This window comes from Lissotriton helveticus, chromosome 2_2 (assembly GCF_964261635.1).
Source record: "Lissotriton helveticus chromosome 2_2, aLisHel1.1, whole genome shotgun sequence".
Lineage (NCBI taxonomy): Eukaryota > Metazoa > Chordata > Amphibia > Caudata > Salamandridae > Lissotriton > Lissotriton helveticus.
In genome coordinates, this window is record NC_136060.1 from 251,063,097 (window position 1) to 251,083,292 (window position 20,196).

The following is a 20,196-nucleotide window of genomic DNA, read 5'->3' on the forward strand; positions in this document are numbered from 1 at the left end:
GGCATTAACGTGTAAAAATACACCCAATCCCATTCCTTGGTCTGAAGAGTGTCAGAAGAGTTTTCTCGAATTACGCACAGCATTATGTTCGGCTCCTGTGTTAGGTACCCCCAACTACAGTAAGCCTTTCACATTGTATGTCCACGAGAAGGAAGGCTGTGCATTGTCTGTGCTGACTCAGTTATTCGGAGATAGACAGCGGCCATGCGCCTACTTTTCTTCAACTTTGGATCCGGTAGCACAAGCATTGCCAAGTTGCTTAAGGGCCACAGCAGCAGCAGCTGTTTCTATTCGACAGTCTGCTGGTCTAGTAATGAATAATACACTAATCGTGATGGTCCCGCATGCAGTAGACACATTGTTAAATAGGACCAAGACACAGCACTTAACTAGTGCTCGACTGTCCAGTTACGAATTGACGCTGTTAGCGAGCCATGTGCACATAAAAAGGTGCAGTACTTTGAATCTAGCCACACTGTTACCAATTGCAGAGGAATCAGATGCTTTAGAACAGCACGATTGTTTCCTCACAACAGAGGAAGAGACAAAAGGGAGAGTGGATTTATTTGACACTCCTCTCGCTGAATGTGATGGTACATTATGGGTAGATGGTTCATGCTTTAAGTTCCCAAATGGTAACGTGACTGCAACATATGCTGTCACGACTTTGCACACAGTTGTTGAAACTGCACGAATACCACATGGTTCAGCTCAAGCCGCAGAATTAGTCGCCCTTACGAGAGCATGTGCATTGTCCAAAGGAATGAAAGTGACCGTCTACACTGATAGTCAGTATGCTTTTGGCGTGGCTCACAGTTTTGGACGATTGTGGAGAGAACGTGGATTCCTGACTTCGCATGGAGCTAAGATTCAGCATGGTCAGTTGGTGAATGAGCTTCTTGAATCACTGACCTTGCCCCTGCAAATGGCGATTGTGAAATGCAGTGCTCACAAGAAGGTGACTGATGATGTAGGTCGTGGAAATGCGTTTGCTGATGAGACCGCTAAAGAAACGGCAAAGAATGTGATGGGCCGAATGTATGTTGCAGGCCCTGAAAGATGGACTGGTGAGGTCGGAATATGTGAGGACACGATAGAAAGTGTGAAGTCCATCCAAGCTGAGGCCACAGAAAAAGAGTTGAGCACGTGGAGAGAGAGTACAGGAAGAATGGATGCAAATGCTTGTTGGGTTGAATTGACAGAGCATCAGAGATGGTTGTTACCCGATGCATATGTGCTTGCAGTGGTTACAATGGCTCATGGAATGGCTCATATCAGAGTGAAAGGGATTTGCGAGTTGTTGGCCCCAGTGTGGAAGAATTCAGGGATTCCCAAGTGTGCAGAGAATGTTGTCAAGAATTGCATGGTATGTCTGAAGCACAATCCTGGTAGGGGAACCCCAACTCCAGCTGGTCATTTTGCACCTCCTACGTATCCATTCGAGGTTTTGCAGCTAGATTTCATACACATGGAGAGGTGCAACAACTTAAAATACGTGCTCGTTGTTGTTTGTGCCTTCTCAAGATGGGTAGAAGCCTATCCCCTAAAAGACAATACTGCCTTGTCCACAGCAAAAGCCCTTGTAAAAGAGTACTTCCCCAGGTTCGGAATGCCTAGAATGGTCTGGTCTGACAACGGAAGTGAATTTGTGGGTCGTGTGATGAAAAGAGTGTGTGAAGGGCTAGGCATTAGGCAGAAGTTCCACGCTGCAAATCACCCCCAATCAGCTGGATTAGTAGAATGTTACAATGGCACGCTTAAACTTAAATTGGCCAAAATCCAAGCGAGCACAGGTCTTAAATGGCCTGATGCTCTACCCTTAGCACTCCTATCCAGCAGAATGACTGTGCACTCGCGAGTGAAACTCAGCCCTTACGAAATTGTCTTTGGCCGGCCAGCCAACATATGGGGAGTGCCTAGGCCCACGAAGTTCAGCGAGCTGCAACATCCTATTTTGCTTGATTACTTGTATGAATTGACGGCTAAATTGCGTGTTTTGCATCAACAGGTCCACAACACTCTGCCTCCGGTCTCTGAGACTCCAGGTCACTCCATTGTCCCTGGATCCTGGATACTCGTGCGAAACTTTCAAAGGACAAAGAACGACCAGCCCAGGTGGACCGGGCCGCACCTCGTCCTTCTTTCCACGAGGTCAGCTGTTCGAGTGGAGGGGAAGGCCAACTGGATCCACGGGGTCCATTGCAAGAGAATCCCTTCACCTCCGCCACATGACCAGTGGGTCCAGAAAGGTGGCACTGACTCAGAACTTACAACTGTGCCACGTGTCATACCTGTCAGCAATGACCGTGTAAAAGAAACTAACCCTGAATGTGAAAGCGAGAACATTTTTCAAGAAACTGTGCCACCATCAGAACCATCGAACTCTTTGGAGCCTGAACTGCTGTTTCAGGACCAGACAGTACCAGGGAAAAGACGCTACAATCTAAGACCGAGAAAAACAGACTAATAAAGTGATTCCTTTTTATGATTTGAGACCAAGACCTATGGACAAGCGAAAATATTTTTTTTCCCTCCCAAGTACTATTTTTGAAAGTGCAGATCTCACATCTAGGTAACTTGCTTATTTTTGTTTTTCGAACCGCCATCCGGGTTCCGCTGCTAGGGCCGCGGTTGATTAAAGTCTTTTGGGTGCAGCTGGCGACGTTAGGTTGGTAGTTCTGGTCAGTCCAAGGGAGTTGCCCTAGATTGACGGAAGCATCCTTTAGCAGAGGCAACCTACCACCGCGGGCAGCACCTTAGAGAGGATGGAGTTTCCTGATGTGGAGAGACCTGCCAAACAAATGAACTTTAAGCAGAGACTGTGTGACACGATGACAAAGAAAAGTTTTATAATATTGTGTATTTTTATGCTACCCAGCGTAATGATCTTTTTGATAAGTTATGTTTTATTCTCTTTCCATGTAACATTTGCGCCCACTGCATCACCCATACCTCCTCCTACTGTTTCCTCTCATTCTTTCCACCCTCTGCCTAACCACGAATCCAATAGGAGATTAGAGTTCATTAATAACTCCTTTGTTCAGGTATTACACCAACACCAACTAGTAATGAACACAACTAACTGTTGGGTGTGCGGTCTCATGCCTCACACAACGGATAAAGGTATCCCCTATTTGGTCCTGCCATTTAGTCACAATGGTTCAGTATGGGCATATAGGACAATGTTCATATATGCACGAGAAATCAAACCCCTACGTTCTGTAAAAGACAACCTCAAGACTAGCGCCCTAGTCAAAGGTATAGTTGACATGATCAAGGAAGTAACTTCTTATGAAGATACTCCGGATGATGAGATACTTGCATATGTAGGTTGGAACGTGACTGGATATGGCACTACATTAAGTGAGAAACAGCAAGCCAAAAGATCGTCCCCTATCTGGATCGTACCCCATCAAGGTCACCTGTGTCTGCAAGGTATTGGCAAGAATCCCAGAGCTCAGCTAGGGAAGAGTATCTGTACAGAAACGTATGTTTTTGGATCTCAGACTTCCCCTGCGTTTCTAGCCGCTAAGGGTACTTATTTCATCTGCCATGATAGAGCCTATACATGGTTGCCCCCTGACTTCTCGGGCTCATGTTTTGTTTCATTCCTGTTGCCTCCCACGTACACAGCAGCGGCAGATTACCACCGGACAAGGGTAGTTAGAGGTGTTTTGAGTAAAGAAGACACTGCAGGTCAAGAATTTGGAGACTTTGCAAAGGGTTTTCTGCCGTTCTGGGGATCCATGGCTAACAGTAGAAACATAAGGCAATTAACAAGGGTAGTTGAGTCCACCGTGACCGAAACTGCTGGTGCCCTTAGTAACTTGACTGCTGAGCTCCAGTCGGATCGACTTATGAACCTTCAGAACCGGGTCGCTTTGGATGTTATACTTGCAGACCGAGGTGGAGTATGCAAATTGATCCAATCTAGTTGTTGCATTTTCATCCCAGATAATGCTCCAACAGTGTACAGGGCCATCTCCAAACTGCATAAGATTTCCGAATCTATTCATGGGGATAAAGGAGATTGGTCGCTAATGGGATGGTTCTGGGAACTGATATCTGCCTGGGGATGGAAAATTCTGATGATCATTGGGATGGTCTTAGCCATTCTTTTCCTGTTCTGTCTGTGCCTACAGTGTGCTCCTGCAATATGTGGCCTCTGTGTTACATCATGTGTAAGGAAGCCTGTGTCAAGAGATGAACTAAGTACTAGAATGATGTTACAGCAACATCTCAATGACTTTAGGAATATAGATCTGGACTCAGACTAACATGAGGATAGATTAATTGCCTATGTAAGGGCAAAAGGAGGGTTTGTGGTTCTGAAAATCTGGATTCATATAATAGTTCTGGACTCAAGAATTAAAACTTCGTCGAAACATGACGAATTTGGTATCAAAAGACCGAGAATGACGAGTACATCATGTACATGTATTTTCAGCCTATTCGAGTGACGATTTCACCTCGAGATCGTCACTTACATTCTGTCCCATTCATGTGTTGCCCTTTACATAGGCCTTAATCCAGTTGAAATGAAATGAAATGAAAAATTGCATTTGTATAGCGCATAACTGCCCTGAGGCCTCGCAGCTGTTGAAGATAAAATGGTTTAGCGCAGGCTCAGGGCAGATCAGCAGGATTTAGCAAACAAATGCGTTTTCAAGGCCTTTCTGAACGAGAGGAGGTTGCTATTTCCTCGGATGGCAAAGGGGAGGGCGTTCCAAAGTCTGGTCGCCGAATGGGAAAAAGAACGGCCACCCCAACGGGCTTTATTAATTTTAGAGGAGGTGGCCAACTGCAGAGTACCAGACCGAAGGGGGCGTGTAGGGACATAAGGCGTGACCAGAGGGTGCAGAATCGCTAGGCCTACACGATGAAAGGATTTGTGCATAATGCACAGAGCTTTAAACTGCACTCTGGCAGTCATTGGGAGCCAATGGAGGTCCCTCAGAGCCTTCCTCGCCGACTGCCGACGGGACAGATTGAACAGTAGGCGGGCCGCACTGTTTTGTGTGACCTGGAGCCTCTGAAGAACCGAAGTCGGTGCTCCCAGGTAGAGAGCGTTCCCATAATCCAGGCGGGAGAGAATCAGGGCCTGGACCATGATCCTCCTCGCCTGGAAAGGGAGCAAAGGGAGCACCCGCCGGAGCATCCTCATGAGTCCGAAGCAAGTGGCCGCAGTCTTAGTAGCCTGGACCGAGAAATCAAGGGCGGTGTCAAGCCAGATCCCGAGGCTCTTTATCTGGGACTTGGGGACAGGAGGAGCGCCAAGACATGGTGGCCAGACGGGTGCAAGAGCAGAAGGGGAGGGATTTCCGAGGAGAATGATGTCTGTCTTCTCCCCGTTAAGCTTGAGACAGGAGGCTTGCATCCAACTGGCAACAGCCTCTAGACAGGGGCCTAAGGTGTTGGATGATCCATCAGCGTGGTCTAACGAGACCACCAGCTGCGTATAATCCACGTAGGTGACTATACGCACACCAAAGGGATGGACTATCCTGTCCAGAGGCTCCATGTAGGCGTTAAAGAGGGTCGGGCTCAGGGAGGAGCCCTGAGGGACCCCACACCTGAGAGGATGTTTAGGAGAGACTATCTCACCCTCGAAGACCCGGAAAAAGCGCTCACTCAGAAAGGAGGTGAGCCAGTCCAGAGCCGCGCCCGACACGCCCATGCCCGCCAGTCGGTGTACTAGCGTGGCATGGTTCACCGTGTCGAACGCGGCGCTAAGGTCTAACAAGATAATGGCCACCTTTCCTCCCTGATCCAAAGTCATTTTTGCTTCCTCTGTGACCGCCAACATGGCGGTTTCTGTGCCATGTTGAGGGCGAAAACCTGTCTGGGAGGCATGCAACAGACAGTTGGACTCCAAATAGTCTGTTAAGATATTGTTAGCGTGCCTCTCCAGCAGTTTACTCAGCCAGGGAAGCAACGAAATGGGACGGTAGTTGGACAAGTTGTTTTGGTCCAAGGAGGGTTTCTTGAGAAGCGCCCTCACCATGGCACACTTCCAAGCAAGCGGGACCAACCTGGACACAATAGAGGTGTTTAAAGCTTCCAGGATAACAGGACGAATAACGTCCAGTGCCTTGACAAGGATCCGGGGGGGTGCCGGGTCATTAGGAGAGCCGGAAGAGACTTTGGAGATTAATCCATCCAGGCTGCCGGCATCAAGAAGCGGAATTGTATCCAGCTTGCAGAGAGCCGGAGAGTCAGCTGGCTTAGAAGGGACGGAGGGGGTGTTGACCGTAGGATTACTAAATGAGGAGTATATGGTCGAGATTTTCTTGGAAAAAAAGGCAGCTAGCTCATTACAGCGGTCTTGTGCCCCTTCAGCAGTAGGACGCTCAGCTGGAGGTGAAATAAGGGATTTGGCTATCCTAAAGATTTCCCTAGGCGCGTTGGCTGCAGCACTAATTTTCCCTTCATAGAAGGAAGTTTGCGCCATTTTAATCTCTGATTTATAGAGCCTCATTGCGGACCTATAATCATCTTTCCTAGACAGAGAATGGTCCTTCCTCCACGCTCTCTCTAGTCTGCGGCAGTCAAGCTTTAATAACCTCAGAGCAGGAGTGTACCAGGGTGCAACTTTAGGTCTTCTGATGAGTTTACAGGGGCGTTTGGGAAGAACTTTGTCTAAGGTGCTGGAAATCCAGTGATCAAATTTGCTAGAAGCAGAGGCAGGGGTCGAGGCCCTTCCTGGGGGGTCTTGAGTGAGAGCCGTTGTCCAGTCGGTGAGGGGAAGTGAGGACCATTTCCTGCCCATGTACTTGGTAGAGGCTTCACAGGGGGAACAAGAGTTAGAAAGCCAGGTGAACGGTATAAAAAAATGATCCGTCCAAGGCAAAGGAACAGGGGACTCTACATTAAGATTGATATTACTGTATATGTGATCAAGGAGATGTCCCATCTTATGGGTCGCCTGATGGCCTCTCTGGCAAAGGTCTAACGCTTGCATGTTGGCCCGCAAGTTATTAGCTGCCATATCCTGGGGGTCATCTGAATGGATATTAAAATCCCCAAGCAGAGTGAGGTTAGATGAGGTCACGACTGCGTTGGCGGTGAGATCAGTAATTTGAGTGATAAAATTATTCAGGGAACCTGGTGGTCGGTAGAGTAAAATACCAGACAAAGTGGTGGTGGGGGAGAGATCAAGTGCAAAGTGTAAGCTCTCACAAGTCAGCAAGGAATTAGGAGTGACCCGACACTTAAAGGTGTCCCTGTATATAATTGCTAGGCCCCCGCCTCTCCCTGATTGGCGGTCGAGGTGCTTAAGGGTGTAGCCTGGAGGTGTGGCCCATATTAAGGACGGGTCGTTGTCAATCTGAAGCCAAGTTTCCGTTAAAAATAGAGCGTCAGGATTAAGCTCATCAATCAACAGATGCAACTCTGTGGAGTGTTTAGGTAGCGACCGACAATTGAGGAGATACAATCTCCAAGTCTCTCCCAAAGGGAGGGAATCGTTACATGGGCAGGAGGTGCTCCATGTACAGTGCTTGCAGTGATGGTTGGTGTTAGCTGGAGAGACGGAATGGCAACAGGAAGGACTGACAGGGGGGCGTAAGGAGTGTAACCACAAAGAGTTGTAGGCAACTCGAGTACCGACCATGGTGCCGGTCACCATCGCAGACCAGGGCCAGCGAGAAGCGTCTGAACGTGGACTGGCGCAGACTGGCTTCTCTTTGGCACCTCTTCGGCGCGTATACGGTGCTACCGCTGCGCGTCACCGCTGCGCGAGATAAGGAGAGGCTATATAGATTAGGCGAGGGGGGAGACTAGCCCGTCAACCTCCCCCAAGATGGCTGCCCAGTTGAATTTGATTCCACAAGGACACGTACTCCTTAATCGACTTTTCCCTGACCTCAGTACAAGTTGGAACCATTGCCCCAGGCCGAACTCGTTAGGTCAGTTCCCTCCCAGTGGCCGAGCAAGATAGCATCTAGGCTCAACAAACCATAAAACCATTTCAGCGCGCACACCTGCCATATCTCGCTCACATCTTTCTCCACTCCTTTGCTTCACTTACTTTATGGTGGGGAGGTGCCCGTTTTTATTAGGGGTCCAGTGATATCTGATGAAATGTTGGGCCTTGCCAAATGATTTGTTGTAGGCAGCACAAAGTGAAATATGGACATGTCATCATGACTCTGCTTTTTTCTTTTGAACCAAAATATGTTAACAATTTACTTTACAACCAAGAATGTTTTGCCCGAGGCCCAAAATTGTGTATAAGAAGAGAAGCCTAACTTTGCAAAAGTGTGCAGTCTCCTGAGAACATACCCGTATTGTACTTCTAGGACACTTGTTACCTTGGTTGCAGCCAATAAACTAATCTTTGACTTCACCTAGAAGACTCCCAGTTTCTGTAGGTCTGGATCAGGAAGAACCCGAGGTCTCTGGGTGTTGATTCCCTGGCACCGCTGGGTTACCGGTTCTGTGCCGGTTCTTAAAAACCCAGTACCTCAATGTTTTCCCCCTTTGGAGAACCGCTGACCTTTTCCTCCATGAAATGGTGTGTGTTCTGTACCCAATTTCTTCATGGAAGCACCGTTCTACACAGGAGTATTGATGTTCAGAGGGAGGCCATTGCAGCCCAGCCTACAAATGCATCCCTACTTATAAAATTGTGAATACAGAAATTACCCATTCTGATGAGAATCCACAAGTTTCTTTTGAAGGATAAATCTTGGGAATTTCTGATTCTGTGAATTATGAATGGGATTCTGTATTCACAAGTACATTTTGCTACAACCTCAATTGATTATAAGTGCGCAAAAGCATCCACTTAACTTGAACTATTTGATCTTTGATTCTGGAAAAGGAGCATGGGTTGCATTGTTTGGCCAGTAGAGGTAGATCTTTTGTGCTAAACCCAGCTTGCCATTTCTTCGCAGGCCCTGTCCTTTTACTTTCATTGGAATAGATCTCAACATCAACAGACAGTCTCATATCTATGTTATTTGTTATAGAATTTCTTTATCCATTTCAGGCATGAATCACTTCTGCATTACCTTCTAACAGCTGAGACTGGAGTTGAAATGTCACAAACAAACTTGGCTTACCTCTGTGAGGAGAGACCCGTATGTATGCTGTCCGAAACTGTAACAAAATATTTAGAAATTATGTACACGCTACAGTACTTTCACATTTAATATTTTGAACAGAAATGATGTCTTTGCATGAAATTGCAGAATATAGTGGAGGTGGGGGCTGTGGTGTTGGGCCCTGTGGTGCTAACGTAACCTGATGGGGCCCCCTTGCACAATGTGGAGTGGGGCACCTGAGACTCCCATAGGGTATGGTCCATACCTCACAGAAATGCATAGACCTTAGGTTGAATGAGGGCCCCTGGAGGGTGGATATCCTCTGCGCTACAGGGGATGGATTGGTCTGCGTTTCTCCAGTGGCTGGGCATTATCTCTACAATAGAGAGAACTAGTGACTATGGACCGAAATGTGCCGATGACAATACATCTCTACACATATGCGACAGTGGCAGCTCTAACTCTCTGTGTGCAGCATATCTGCTGATTACCCTTCCTTCCTCTATGCTCTTAAAATGGGGTGGAGCTGGAGAGAGAATAGGAGGTAGTTAAAGAACCGCAGAGGGTGGACCTTATGGATTTACCACGCAAGCCACCTTGGTCAGGTTCCCCACCTCCAACCTCAAGCCTTGCTTGGATAAGCCTCCTTGTCCCTGCACTGCATGCTGTTCATGTTGGTTGGCAGTGCAAGCGGACCAGCAAAGTTGGAGAGATTTTATAGTGGATACGTTTCTCTGCATATGGAAGGAACATTGCATCTTAGTGTGGTGGCTGAAAGTTGATTCTTGATCCTGTTGCAACCTACAAGCTCAAAATTAGGCCACACCTGTGCCCTGCATGTGAAGAAAGTATGTAAGGATAGCAACACGCATTTTTGGCAATATTCTTACAATTGTAGAATTCCACACTCGTAGATAATTAGTCATGTATTTGTCTCGAATCATTTTTCAGCAATCTGAATGTTAAAATCTGTTTTTTCAACAGAAACTGGCAGCAAAATATTTATCCATTGACTGTGTTTGGAGATACTACAATTTTTCAGTGTTCCAGAGCGAGGCTCCTTCTTCTGGTACGTATTGTTGGAAATGGAGACTTTATCTGATAACTTTTGAGGATATTATCAATTTTATAGGTCTGAACTTACCTTCACTAAATGGGTCCTCTTTTTCACTGGGCATTGACGATGAAGTGCAGACCTGCAGGGAGGTTCCATCTCTTGCCTCGTCTAGATTTATCATTCACACTGCTCCTAGTGCCATTAGCTGGCTTGCCCTATGGCTGATTGAGCTGGTTTCAGGCACATACTGCTAAGAGTTATTTTGGGCCTTCTGTCTGAGTCAAGGTTTTTTCTGGTCATGCTGAACCTTTCAACAGTAATTCTTCAAATGAGCCCCATGCAGTGATGTTTGATTAAATGTAATATAGTCCTGATGAATACCTATGGATACACTGCCACTCAGGTCAAAACGTTGTACTTTGTCTATTTGATTAATGAGTGGTAACCATTGAAAGGTCATAAAAAAGAATAACAAAAACATGGATTTTGTTTGTGGAAACTTCACTTCATCACTTGTTTGTTTGTTGTACGACTATGTGCATCTGAATCATTGTACATTTCATAGTACAAACACCATAGCACTGCACCACAAATGCAAGTATTGTTTTCAGTTTGTATGATGATGAATGCAGACCATTAACTCTGATTTCTGTATCTTTTTTATGTGAATTCATGTACTGCAACATCAATATTTTCTAATGTATAAATATATGTACTTAAAATGAATCGCATTTATATTTTAATATTTTTTTATTAATTAATCTAACAACATTATATTTGGAGCAATTACATTTAATTTTAAATTAATTTAATGTTACATATATTTCATTAAATGCAATATGTATTTTTAATAAAAATTATTGTATTTCAATATATATAATGTCATTTTAATTTATACCTCCCTGAACCCCGAAAACCCCTTACAAACCCTATATGCTACCCACCCCTGATTTTTAAAACCCTTTGCTACCCTTGAACACTACCCATCCCAGAGCCCTAAAACCCCCTTAATACACCTACACACAATGCATCCCTAACCCCTAAAAAAACGCACTATTCCTTTACACAATCCGTCTAACCCATACAAAAACTGCCCCTAAAACCACCGATCCCTGCACCCTTAAAACCATTCATTACTCATATAGACAACTGTTATGATCTAGTTGTCATCTTTTATCTTTTCCCACCTCCTAATATTAAAAAAAAATGTTTTTTTTTACTTTTAATCTCCTGCTAAGCTCTATATTTCAAACATGTCAATTGCTAAAATGTCTCAACCCTCCCCCCCCATTTTTAAATGAGGATGGGGAGCCACAAATCCCATGGGACAGATGACTTAAAATTTAACATTCATATCTTACTGCTATAGGAGGTGAAAAATGTTCATCAGTAAGAAAACAACATATTCTCCTTCACAATCTAGGTACTTATGGGAGGAGAGTTTATGAAGATCTTGCAATTGGTGGAGAGGAGGGAGGTGAAGGGGATGATGATGTGTTCACTACAACTTTAAGGAAATTAAGTTCCCATTTCAAAGATAAGATCAATGTAGTCTTAGAGTGACACAAGTTTTTTAAAAGAGTGTAAGGTAAAAACTAAAAAGTTACATTATACATTGCTGCATTGAGGGGGCTTTCTGCTACTTGTGATTTTGGTGTGCTTACTGATTCTCTTATAAGAGATCAATTGGTTTGTTGCACCAATGATCACAAGGTGCAAGAGTGATTACTAACCCAGAATCCTGATTTGGAAGAAGCTGTAAGTTTAGCTAAAGTTATAGAACATACGGCATATTGTGTTAAAGAAATGAAAAGTAGTAAAGAAAATACCACAGATTAAAGACATGCAAATGTGATTAAAGAAGATGATGAAGTTCTGAAGAGAACAGATGCTCATGCCATAGCCAAGACCAAAACTAAGAAAGAGAATTTTAGGTGTTACCGATGTGGGAACAGCAATCATCTGGCCAATTTCCCTAGATGTCCAGCCAGAGTGGTGACCTGCAGAAAGTGCAACAAAATGGGTCACTTTTCAAAAGTGTGTAACGCCAAAGAGGCAAAAAGTGAAGTACATGTCATACATGAAGAATATGGGGTGGGGTCTAAAGACAACAAATTTATTTTTCAAGTGCATGACCAAGAGTTGGAAGAGAATAATAATTACCCAAAATGTGAAATACAGTTAGATGGGAAAAATGTGGATGCCTTTGCAGACTCATGTTCACCATATACCCTCATTGATGAAAATACATTTAATTCTTTGTTTAAGGTAAATGAATACTGTCTTGAAACGCCTGACATACACCCAGGGGGATATAATAAGGAACCAATTCCTTTGAAATGTATGGTGAAAATTCGCTTCACATTCAGGGATAGACACACATATGGTAAAGTCTACATTACGGAGAAGGGTAGTAACCTGTTAGGGTGGAAACCCCAAAAGGACTTAGGTATTACACTTGACCTCAATAACAAAGAACGGGGCCTATTAGGGACAGATCTTTGATGGGAGTGGGGGTATGTGAAGAATTTCCTGAAGTTTTTACAGACAGAGTAGGAGTTCTAAAATACTATATGCAAAAAATAAAATTAAAAAATGATGCCATACCGGTTGCACACAAAACCAGATCCATTCCTTTGCTTAAGCATGAACCGTTGAAAAGAGGACTTGAAAAGTTAGAGAAACAAGGAATCATCCAAGCTATAGGAACCTCAGAATGGCTGGCCCCCATTGTGATCACTAAAAAAAAAAAAATCGGAGGAGATCCGCCTGTGTGTGGATCTGAGGAGCCTTAATGGTAACATTTGGGTCGACAGGTACCCCTTTCCCAAGTTTAATGAAATGCTAGCAGTTATCAATGGTGCTAAATTCTTCTCTGTTTTGGACCTGACATCGGCGTATCATCAAGTGCCTTTACACCCGGAATCACAATCATTAACAGCTTTTACCACTCCATTTGGCGCGTATACGTTTCTGAGGATGCCATTTGGGTTGGCTTTGGCCACATCGGCCTTCCAAAGAATAATTCAACATATCCTGATGAATGTAGACAAATCCTTATGTTTCCAGGACGATATCCTTATCTATGGGGGCCATAGAAAAAGAGCATGATTGTAATTTAAGAAAAGGGTGTGATTAACTCAGAGATGCAGCTCTCACTATCAAGAGAAGCAAATGCAAGATAGGGTGGCGTCAGTGGATTTCCTGGGTCACCCACTCTCCAGTAAAGGCATGAAACCCAAAGTAGATCTTGTAGAGTCAGTATTAGAAGCTCCTGTACCGACAAATAAAGATGAGATTAAATCATTCTTAGGTCTTGCAGAATATATGTCAAATTGTATTAGGAACTTTTCTGATGTAGTTCAACCAATACGAGATCTTTTAAAGAAGGAAGCTAAGTATACGTGATTACCTGTTCATAACAGTGCATTCATAAATCTAAAATGAGCAATTGCAACGGCACCTTGCATAGGCAACTTTGATTGTACAAAAGATACCCTACTCACCACTGATGCCAGTAATAGAGGCATTGGAGCTACACTCTCTCAGATGCAAAACGGCAAGACGATCATAGCATTTTCTTCCAGGTCACTTAAAGAGGCAGAAATCAACTATTCTACCATGGAAAAGGAAGCTTTGTCTTGTTTCTGGGCAACTAATCATTTCATATTTTTTTTATGGGGCATACCGTTCAAACTGAGAACAGACCACAAACCCCTTGTGTCCCTTTTTGCATCTAAAGACATCGGAAAGACAACACCCAGAATTGGAAAATGGCTAGTTTCTTTGCAAAACTTCAATTTTAAAATAGAGTATATCCCAGGCAACAAAAATCAATTGGCTGATTTTTTATCTCGTCTTCCAGTAGTCAAGTCGGAGGAAGAAGACATAGAAGATTTTGAGGTACTTTAAGTTACCATCCCTGCCATTCTTGAAGATGAGTGGAAGAAAGAAATGACGAAGGACACTACTCTTAAAGCTGTTGCCGAGAAAATTGAGAGTGGTTGGCCAAAGAAATGTGTAGACCTTCCATTTGAGTTACAACCTTATTTGAATGTAAGAGAAGAGTTGTGGATAAGTTCCAATCCATATAAATCTGATAAAATGATACCTCCGGAGAGTCTCAGAAAACATACATGTGATCTAGCTCATGAGGGTCACCCAGGAAGGAACCTTACCAAAAGCAAGTTACGTTCAGTCTATTGGTTTCCAGGTATGGATACGCACATTTAAGATCTGGTTAAAGGATGCCATACGTGTGCTATCAGTGACAAAACCAAATGTACTAGGAGAGTACCATTAGAACTTTTTTGTGAACAAGATAGATACCAAAGCCATCAAACTTTTCCTGTCAGACACCTTTTCCAATGAAGGTATACCTCATACCCTCATTACTGATAATGGGGTTCAATTGGTCTCGGAGGAGATAAATGAGTTCCTTGCTAGTTTGGCAATAAAACACATAACCACTCCATTGTACTGTCCCCAAGCCAATGGGTTGGTAGAACGCTGCAATAGGATGATCAAAGATACTTAACAACTAGCAATAGAATCCCATAAACCCATCATTCAGTCTATTAAGGACATAATTTGGTCATATGCCATAACTCCTAACAGTGTCACAGGTTATTCCCCTTTTTGTCTTTTTGGGGCCAGGAGAGCGGGGATTTCAAGAGACAAACACGAGGGAATATGAATTAATTATTTACTTTTCCCTCATGGTAGTCTCTCGAAATCCCCCCTCACCTGGCCCCACCTCCCCACCGCTCTTACCTGTATACGCCGCGGCTGTGCCGAACATAGGGCCTCATTACAATGCCGGTCGGACGCATGTCGGAGACGGGACCGCCAACAAGGATTCGCCGGTCCCGCTTCCCAAATTACGATGCGACGGCCTTCACAGCTGTCAGAAAGTTTGTATTTCCTATTTCGGCTTGTGCTGTGCTCCACAGCACAAGCCACATTAGGAAAATTCACTTTTTAAACGTCCATGCCCATTGTGGCAGGCACCATGCAGTGCCTGCCTCTCAATGCATGGATGTTTAGGGATGCAACGCAGGTGCCCCCCAGGGCCAATAGCTGAGGGCCATGGGGGACAGGGGCCTCCTTGGGCCCCCAAAAGCACCCTTTCCACCAGCCTTTTCACGGGTCGTAGAACCAATATGAAAAGGCTGTCGTAAAGGTGCATCGTAATCACCATAGTAGTGCCTGAGCAGGCACCGCCTCCATTTTGGGATTACAATCGACCCATGCCTCGACGGGCTTCTTGAGCCTGTCAGAGGTAGAGCATATTCACACCCGCAGGCATTGGTCTGACCCCCTGGATCACAATAAGGTGGTTGGACTGATGCCTCAGATGTCGGGTGGAACGCCATTGACAAGTTGCCGGATGACCTTCCGCCTGCTATCGTAATAAGGCCTGTAGTGTTTCTGAACAGTAAAATAATATTGCACTAGGGACCGTCCCATTCCAGGGCAGCTGCCCAGTTTAGAAATAGTGTCCATACAGAATACCGCACACTGAAGATGAATAAAAAGTACTGTAATGAAAGAGTATATACCAAAAAGAAAACAAAAAAACGAAAGGACTGGTCTCCAGTCCATCCACTGAAGTGGGCTAGATTTAAGGTAGATATGCACACATGATCAAACAAAATGCTGTTACTCACAAGTCAATGGGGGGGTTGTATGTCATTACAACGCGGGCTTTTACCCCGCATGCCATTACAACACGGGGATTACAACGAAAGTCGTTACAACGACTTTCACTGGAGGGCGCTGGATAGTGGAATAGTTTAATTTTCTATTCCAACTCCAGCCCACGTTGACAGTAGGGAAGGTGTTGGATAGAAAATTAACTATTCCCTATCCAACAGCGCCCTCCAGCGAAAGTCATTGTAACGACTTTCGTTGTAATCCCCGCGTTGTAATGGTAGTGCGGGGTAATCCCTGCGTTGTAATGGCTGTTCTCCAATAGAGCCACTGGGAGAAATAGGGTAACTCATTGCCCCATGTTGTATTCCTGTATAGGGACTAACAGAATGTTAATGATAATCCAACAAACAGAATAAGGCTATCCCAACGCGTCTGTATGTACGTATATGTATGTAGAGTTGTTATGTGTGGCTTTCATAGAAAGCCTCCATCATTTATTTCAGTTTCTAAATGTTATAATTCACTGCTATGATGTAGCAACAGATGATAACAAAACTATTTACCCACTGTTGCTACGTCATACAGGTTTTTCATGCCAGGCTGACAGGGCTCTCTGATAGCCTGTCAGTGTAGCTCTGCTGGTCTGCTTTGAATGAAGACAGGAGGCACAGCTGCAGGAGAGGAAGGAAGGCAGGAGGTAGGTGTTGGGGTTAGTCAAGAATGGCAGGTCACATTTTTTTTAACCTTTGGTACAGGTATAAATATCAGAGGCCATAATATGTATGGCTCTCCCATTACTCATCTGCTACTGCGTAGCAGTTCAAAATAGGGGCAAATGAGTTTGGGGGCCATACATAAAATGCAAATATAGATGGTTAAAAAGGATGTTTTTAACCCTGCGGTTCTGATTGACATCATTGACAACTCGATCTTCACTCTTGTTGTCTATTTGATGTCAGTCACCCCTCAGTGAAAAACATCCTTCTAATTCACTATTATCCACCTATAATTTTATGTATGTATAATTTTATGTATTTATGTTCATTACAAAGGCCTAGCAGGCAATTGTAAATATGTACAAAATCAGAGTCAGCCAAACAATATACAACCTCTCCTAAAAGTGCCTAACAAGAGTTCTTGCAGCGCAAACCATCTACCCCAGGGAGGTCTTGTCATATAGGTAACAAACACCATACTCATGTCTTTTATAATACTCTATGAGAATCCAGGAAACACAGAATCTGTGAACAGGCTTTACCTCAGTCGAATAGCAACCCACCCTTTAAGAAGTTTTGGCTTTAACATTTTCTTTTCACAATAAATAAGTCAGGCTTACTCCTTTTGCTATACCTTTTCATAAGGAACAGGTAACACCTATGGCATATCATATGACATTCCTTTTTCAAATGAACCATTCATGTTTGCTATTAGAGCTGAGATCCTTAGGGTGATCTTCCCCCAACTTTATTTTTTGCTTTCCCCCCGCCACTTTTCTGAACTTGTTTTGCTGGCCTTAGGACTCTGAGCACTTTCCCACTGCTTACCAGTACTAAAGTGTAGGTACTCTCTCCCTAAAATATAGTAATAGTGGCTCATCCTCAATTGCCAAATGTAACTTACTTATAAGCCCCTAGCAAAGTGCACCACATGTGCCCAGGGCCTGAAGATTAAATGTTACTAGCAGGTCTGCAGCACTTGTGCCATCCACTAAAGTAGCCCTCTAAACATGGCTCAGGCCTTCCATTGTGTGTGCAGTTTATAGTGCCATTTCGACCTGGCAAGGTAAACCTCTTGCCAGGCCAAAACATTCCCTTTTCATGCAAGCAAGTCACCCCTAAGTTACGCCTTGAACAACCCAGAGGACAGTGTGCAATGTATTTAAAAGGCAGGACATGTACTTTTAAGTTTTACAAGTCCAGGTAGTGAAAATCTCTCAAATTCGTTTCCCACTACTGCAAGGCCTATCTCTACAATAGATGGATATTGGGATTAGGTTATTACATTTTATAAGTGTAATTCCTAATTGTGAAGACATAGATGTCTCTGGAATCACAATTTAAAATCCAAACTGACAGTGAAGTCAGATTTTAAATTTCCATTCCTAAAATGCCACTTTAAGAAAGTTGACATTCTCTTACTTTAGCCATTTGGTGCCTGCTGCCTGTCTCTGATACACGTCTGGGAAGGGTGACAGCTGTGCTTTGTGTATTCCCCTAGACAGCCACACACAATGGGCGCTTAGGTGTGAACTGATGGGCCATACTGGCAGGATGGGAGGGAGAAGCTGGACCCAGCCTCACTTACACCTAAATAGGCTGTATCCTGTCCCCACGCAAAGGGCTGCATACCCCCCTGTAGTGAGTCTGGAGCCAGGGTCTCTGACACCACCACATCAGTATACTTCTGGACCTGTGAAGACTCTGCCATATAGAAGGATTGCTGTGCTGCTGAAGGACTGCCACTCTGCTTGACTACTGCTTTGCTGGACTTCTGCCTTGCTGTGCTACCGTGCTGCTTGCTGTTCCCCTGCCTGGGAGAGAAGGACTGAACTTACATCACTCGAACCCAGAGTGACTCCAAGGGCTTGCTGGCTGGCTTTCTGATCTGCAGTCTCAGGGCCATAAAAGACCTCCAACCATCCTGGCTTTGCACCTGGACTCTGCCATCAGTGAGTCTGCCCTGCCAAGTGGTGCCACCCCAGTCCTGGACCCTTAGAAGTGGGCCTAATTGTTGCTTTATTAGAACCCACACCTCTTTTGTCGAACCGGCACAGCTGGAATAGGCACCTCCTCGCAGGTCAGAACTCTCAGCAATCAAGTTCAGGGGAGCTGGCGGTGAACTCTTTGTGTCCCTGAGACTTCAGAACAGGAGGCAAGCACACTCTGTCCCTTGGAGATTCTTCTTCAAGCAGGTTCACAGCAAAGTTCCGGTCTTTGTCCTTTCCTTGGCAGAAACAGTAACTGCAGGCCAACCCCACACAGCACACTGCAAAGGGGCAATACTTCTCCTCTCAGCTCTAAAGCTCTTCTCCTTGGCAAAGGTTCCCCTTGAATCCAGAAGTGAGCTAAATGTTCTGGGGTTTAAGGTCTACTACTTATACCCCAATTTGTCTTTATTGTCTTTGTGCAAGGGTCTCTGAGCCCAGTCCAAACCAGTTCTGTCCTCACTGGTGTACTATGACCATAGGGGGTGGAGACAGCATTGTGCAATGGAGACAGACCCTATTGAGATGCAAGGTAAACTTCTCTCACTACTCTAAATGCAGCCAAGCCCCATTCAGCTCAGCTCAATGTCATCCAGAAAGGACCAGGCACACTTCAACCCCCCCCCAGTGGTTGTCTACAGTGAATGCACATCCGCATCCCCTGTCACTCAAAAACCAGTCAATCCACAAACAGGCAGAGGCAGACAGAATGGTTAAACAAGAAAATGCCTACTTTCTAAAAGTGACATTTTTAAACACACAATTTAAAAACCATCTTTACTAAAAGATGTGTTATTAAATTCTAAGTTCAGAGAGCTTAAAGTTTATTTCTCTAGCTTGTCCCATTGGGAAGTCATACTTGTAAGATGTGATAAAAGTACCTCCCATTCTATCTTGTGGGACAGATAGCCTTTCAATAGGCCCACTAGTATCATTTAATTTACATCGCTGGCACCCTTAGTAGTAAATCAAATATGCCAATCATAGATAACCAATTATGTTCACAATTTACACAGAGAGCACATGCACTTTATCACTGATTACCAGTGGTAAAGTTCCCAGCATCCTAAAGCCAACAGCAGGTCAGGAAATATAGGGTGAAGAAGCAAAAGGTTTGGGGACAACCCTGCAAAAAGTGCAAAGTCCAACACAAAATAATACACAACCCCTCCTAAAATGGCATAAACGTATTCTTGAAGCTCAAATCTACCCCCAGCATTTGTCACTGGGGTAACCTATTCCAAATGCCTGGACTTCTATGGTAATCTGTGGCAGACTATGGATCAAAATACCTGTCGACAGTCTTTAAATCACTAAAACGACAATCAACTCTTACAGCCTATTGGCTTTAACATTTGCTTTCCACATTCAATATATCAGGCCTACTTCTTTGTTCATATCTTTTCCTAATAAAATACCTATGACATGTGACATAACTTTCCAAAATGAGCTAATCAGGCCTATAACTTTTAATGTTGGATTGTCATCATCAACTCGGGCCTCTTCTCTCTATGCAGCCATCGCATGTGCATATATGTATAACATTATTATTGGTAAAACAATATACAGTCCCTTTTTAGAAGGCCTAACAAGGATTACCTAACTACAAATCTTCAACCATAAGGGTTTATCCAAGGCGGTAAGCAATAGGAAATCTCTTGCTTACTAAACTAATATGTGAGATTACAGTTAATGAAATACCAGTCTACAGTCTTCAACTAGGTGTAATAACA

The 20,196-nt window shown here is 44.3% G+C and overlaps 1 protein-coding gene across 1 annotated transcript in view; it reads left to right on the forward strand.

The window, feature by feature from the left end:
* Positions 1-20,196, forward strand: part of SEL1L3 (SEL1L family member 3) — a 684,155-nt gene that overhangs the window by 535,268 nt on the left and 128,691 nt on the right. Inside the window, exons 18-19 of the mRNA XM_078678371.1 lie at positions 8,993-9,083; positions 10,032-10,116. Of these exons, the coding sequence (XP_078534497.1) occupies positions 8,993-9,083; positions 10,032-10,116 (176 nt within the window). The remainder of the gene's footprint in view (positions 1-8,992; positions 9,084-10,031; positions 10,117-20,196) is intronic.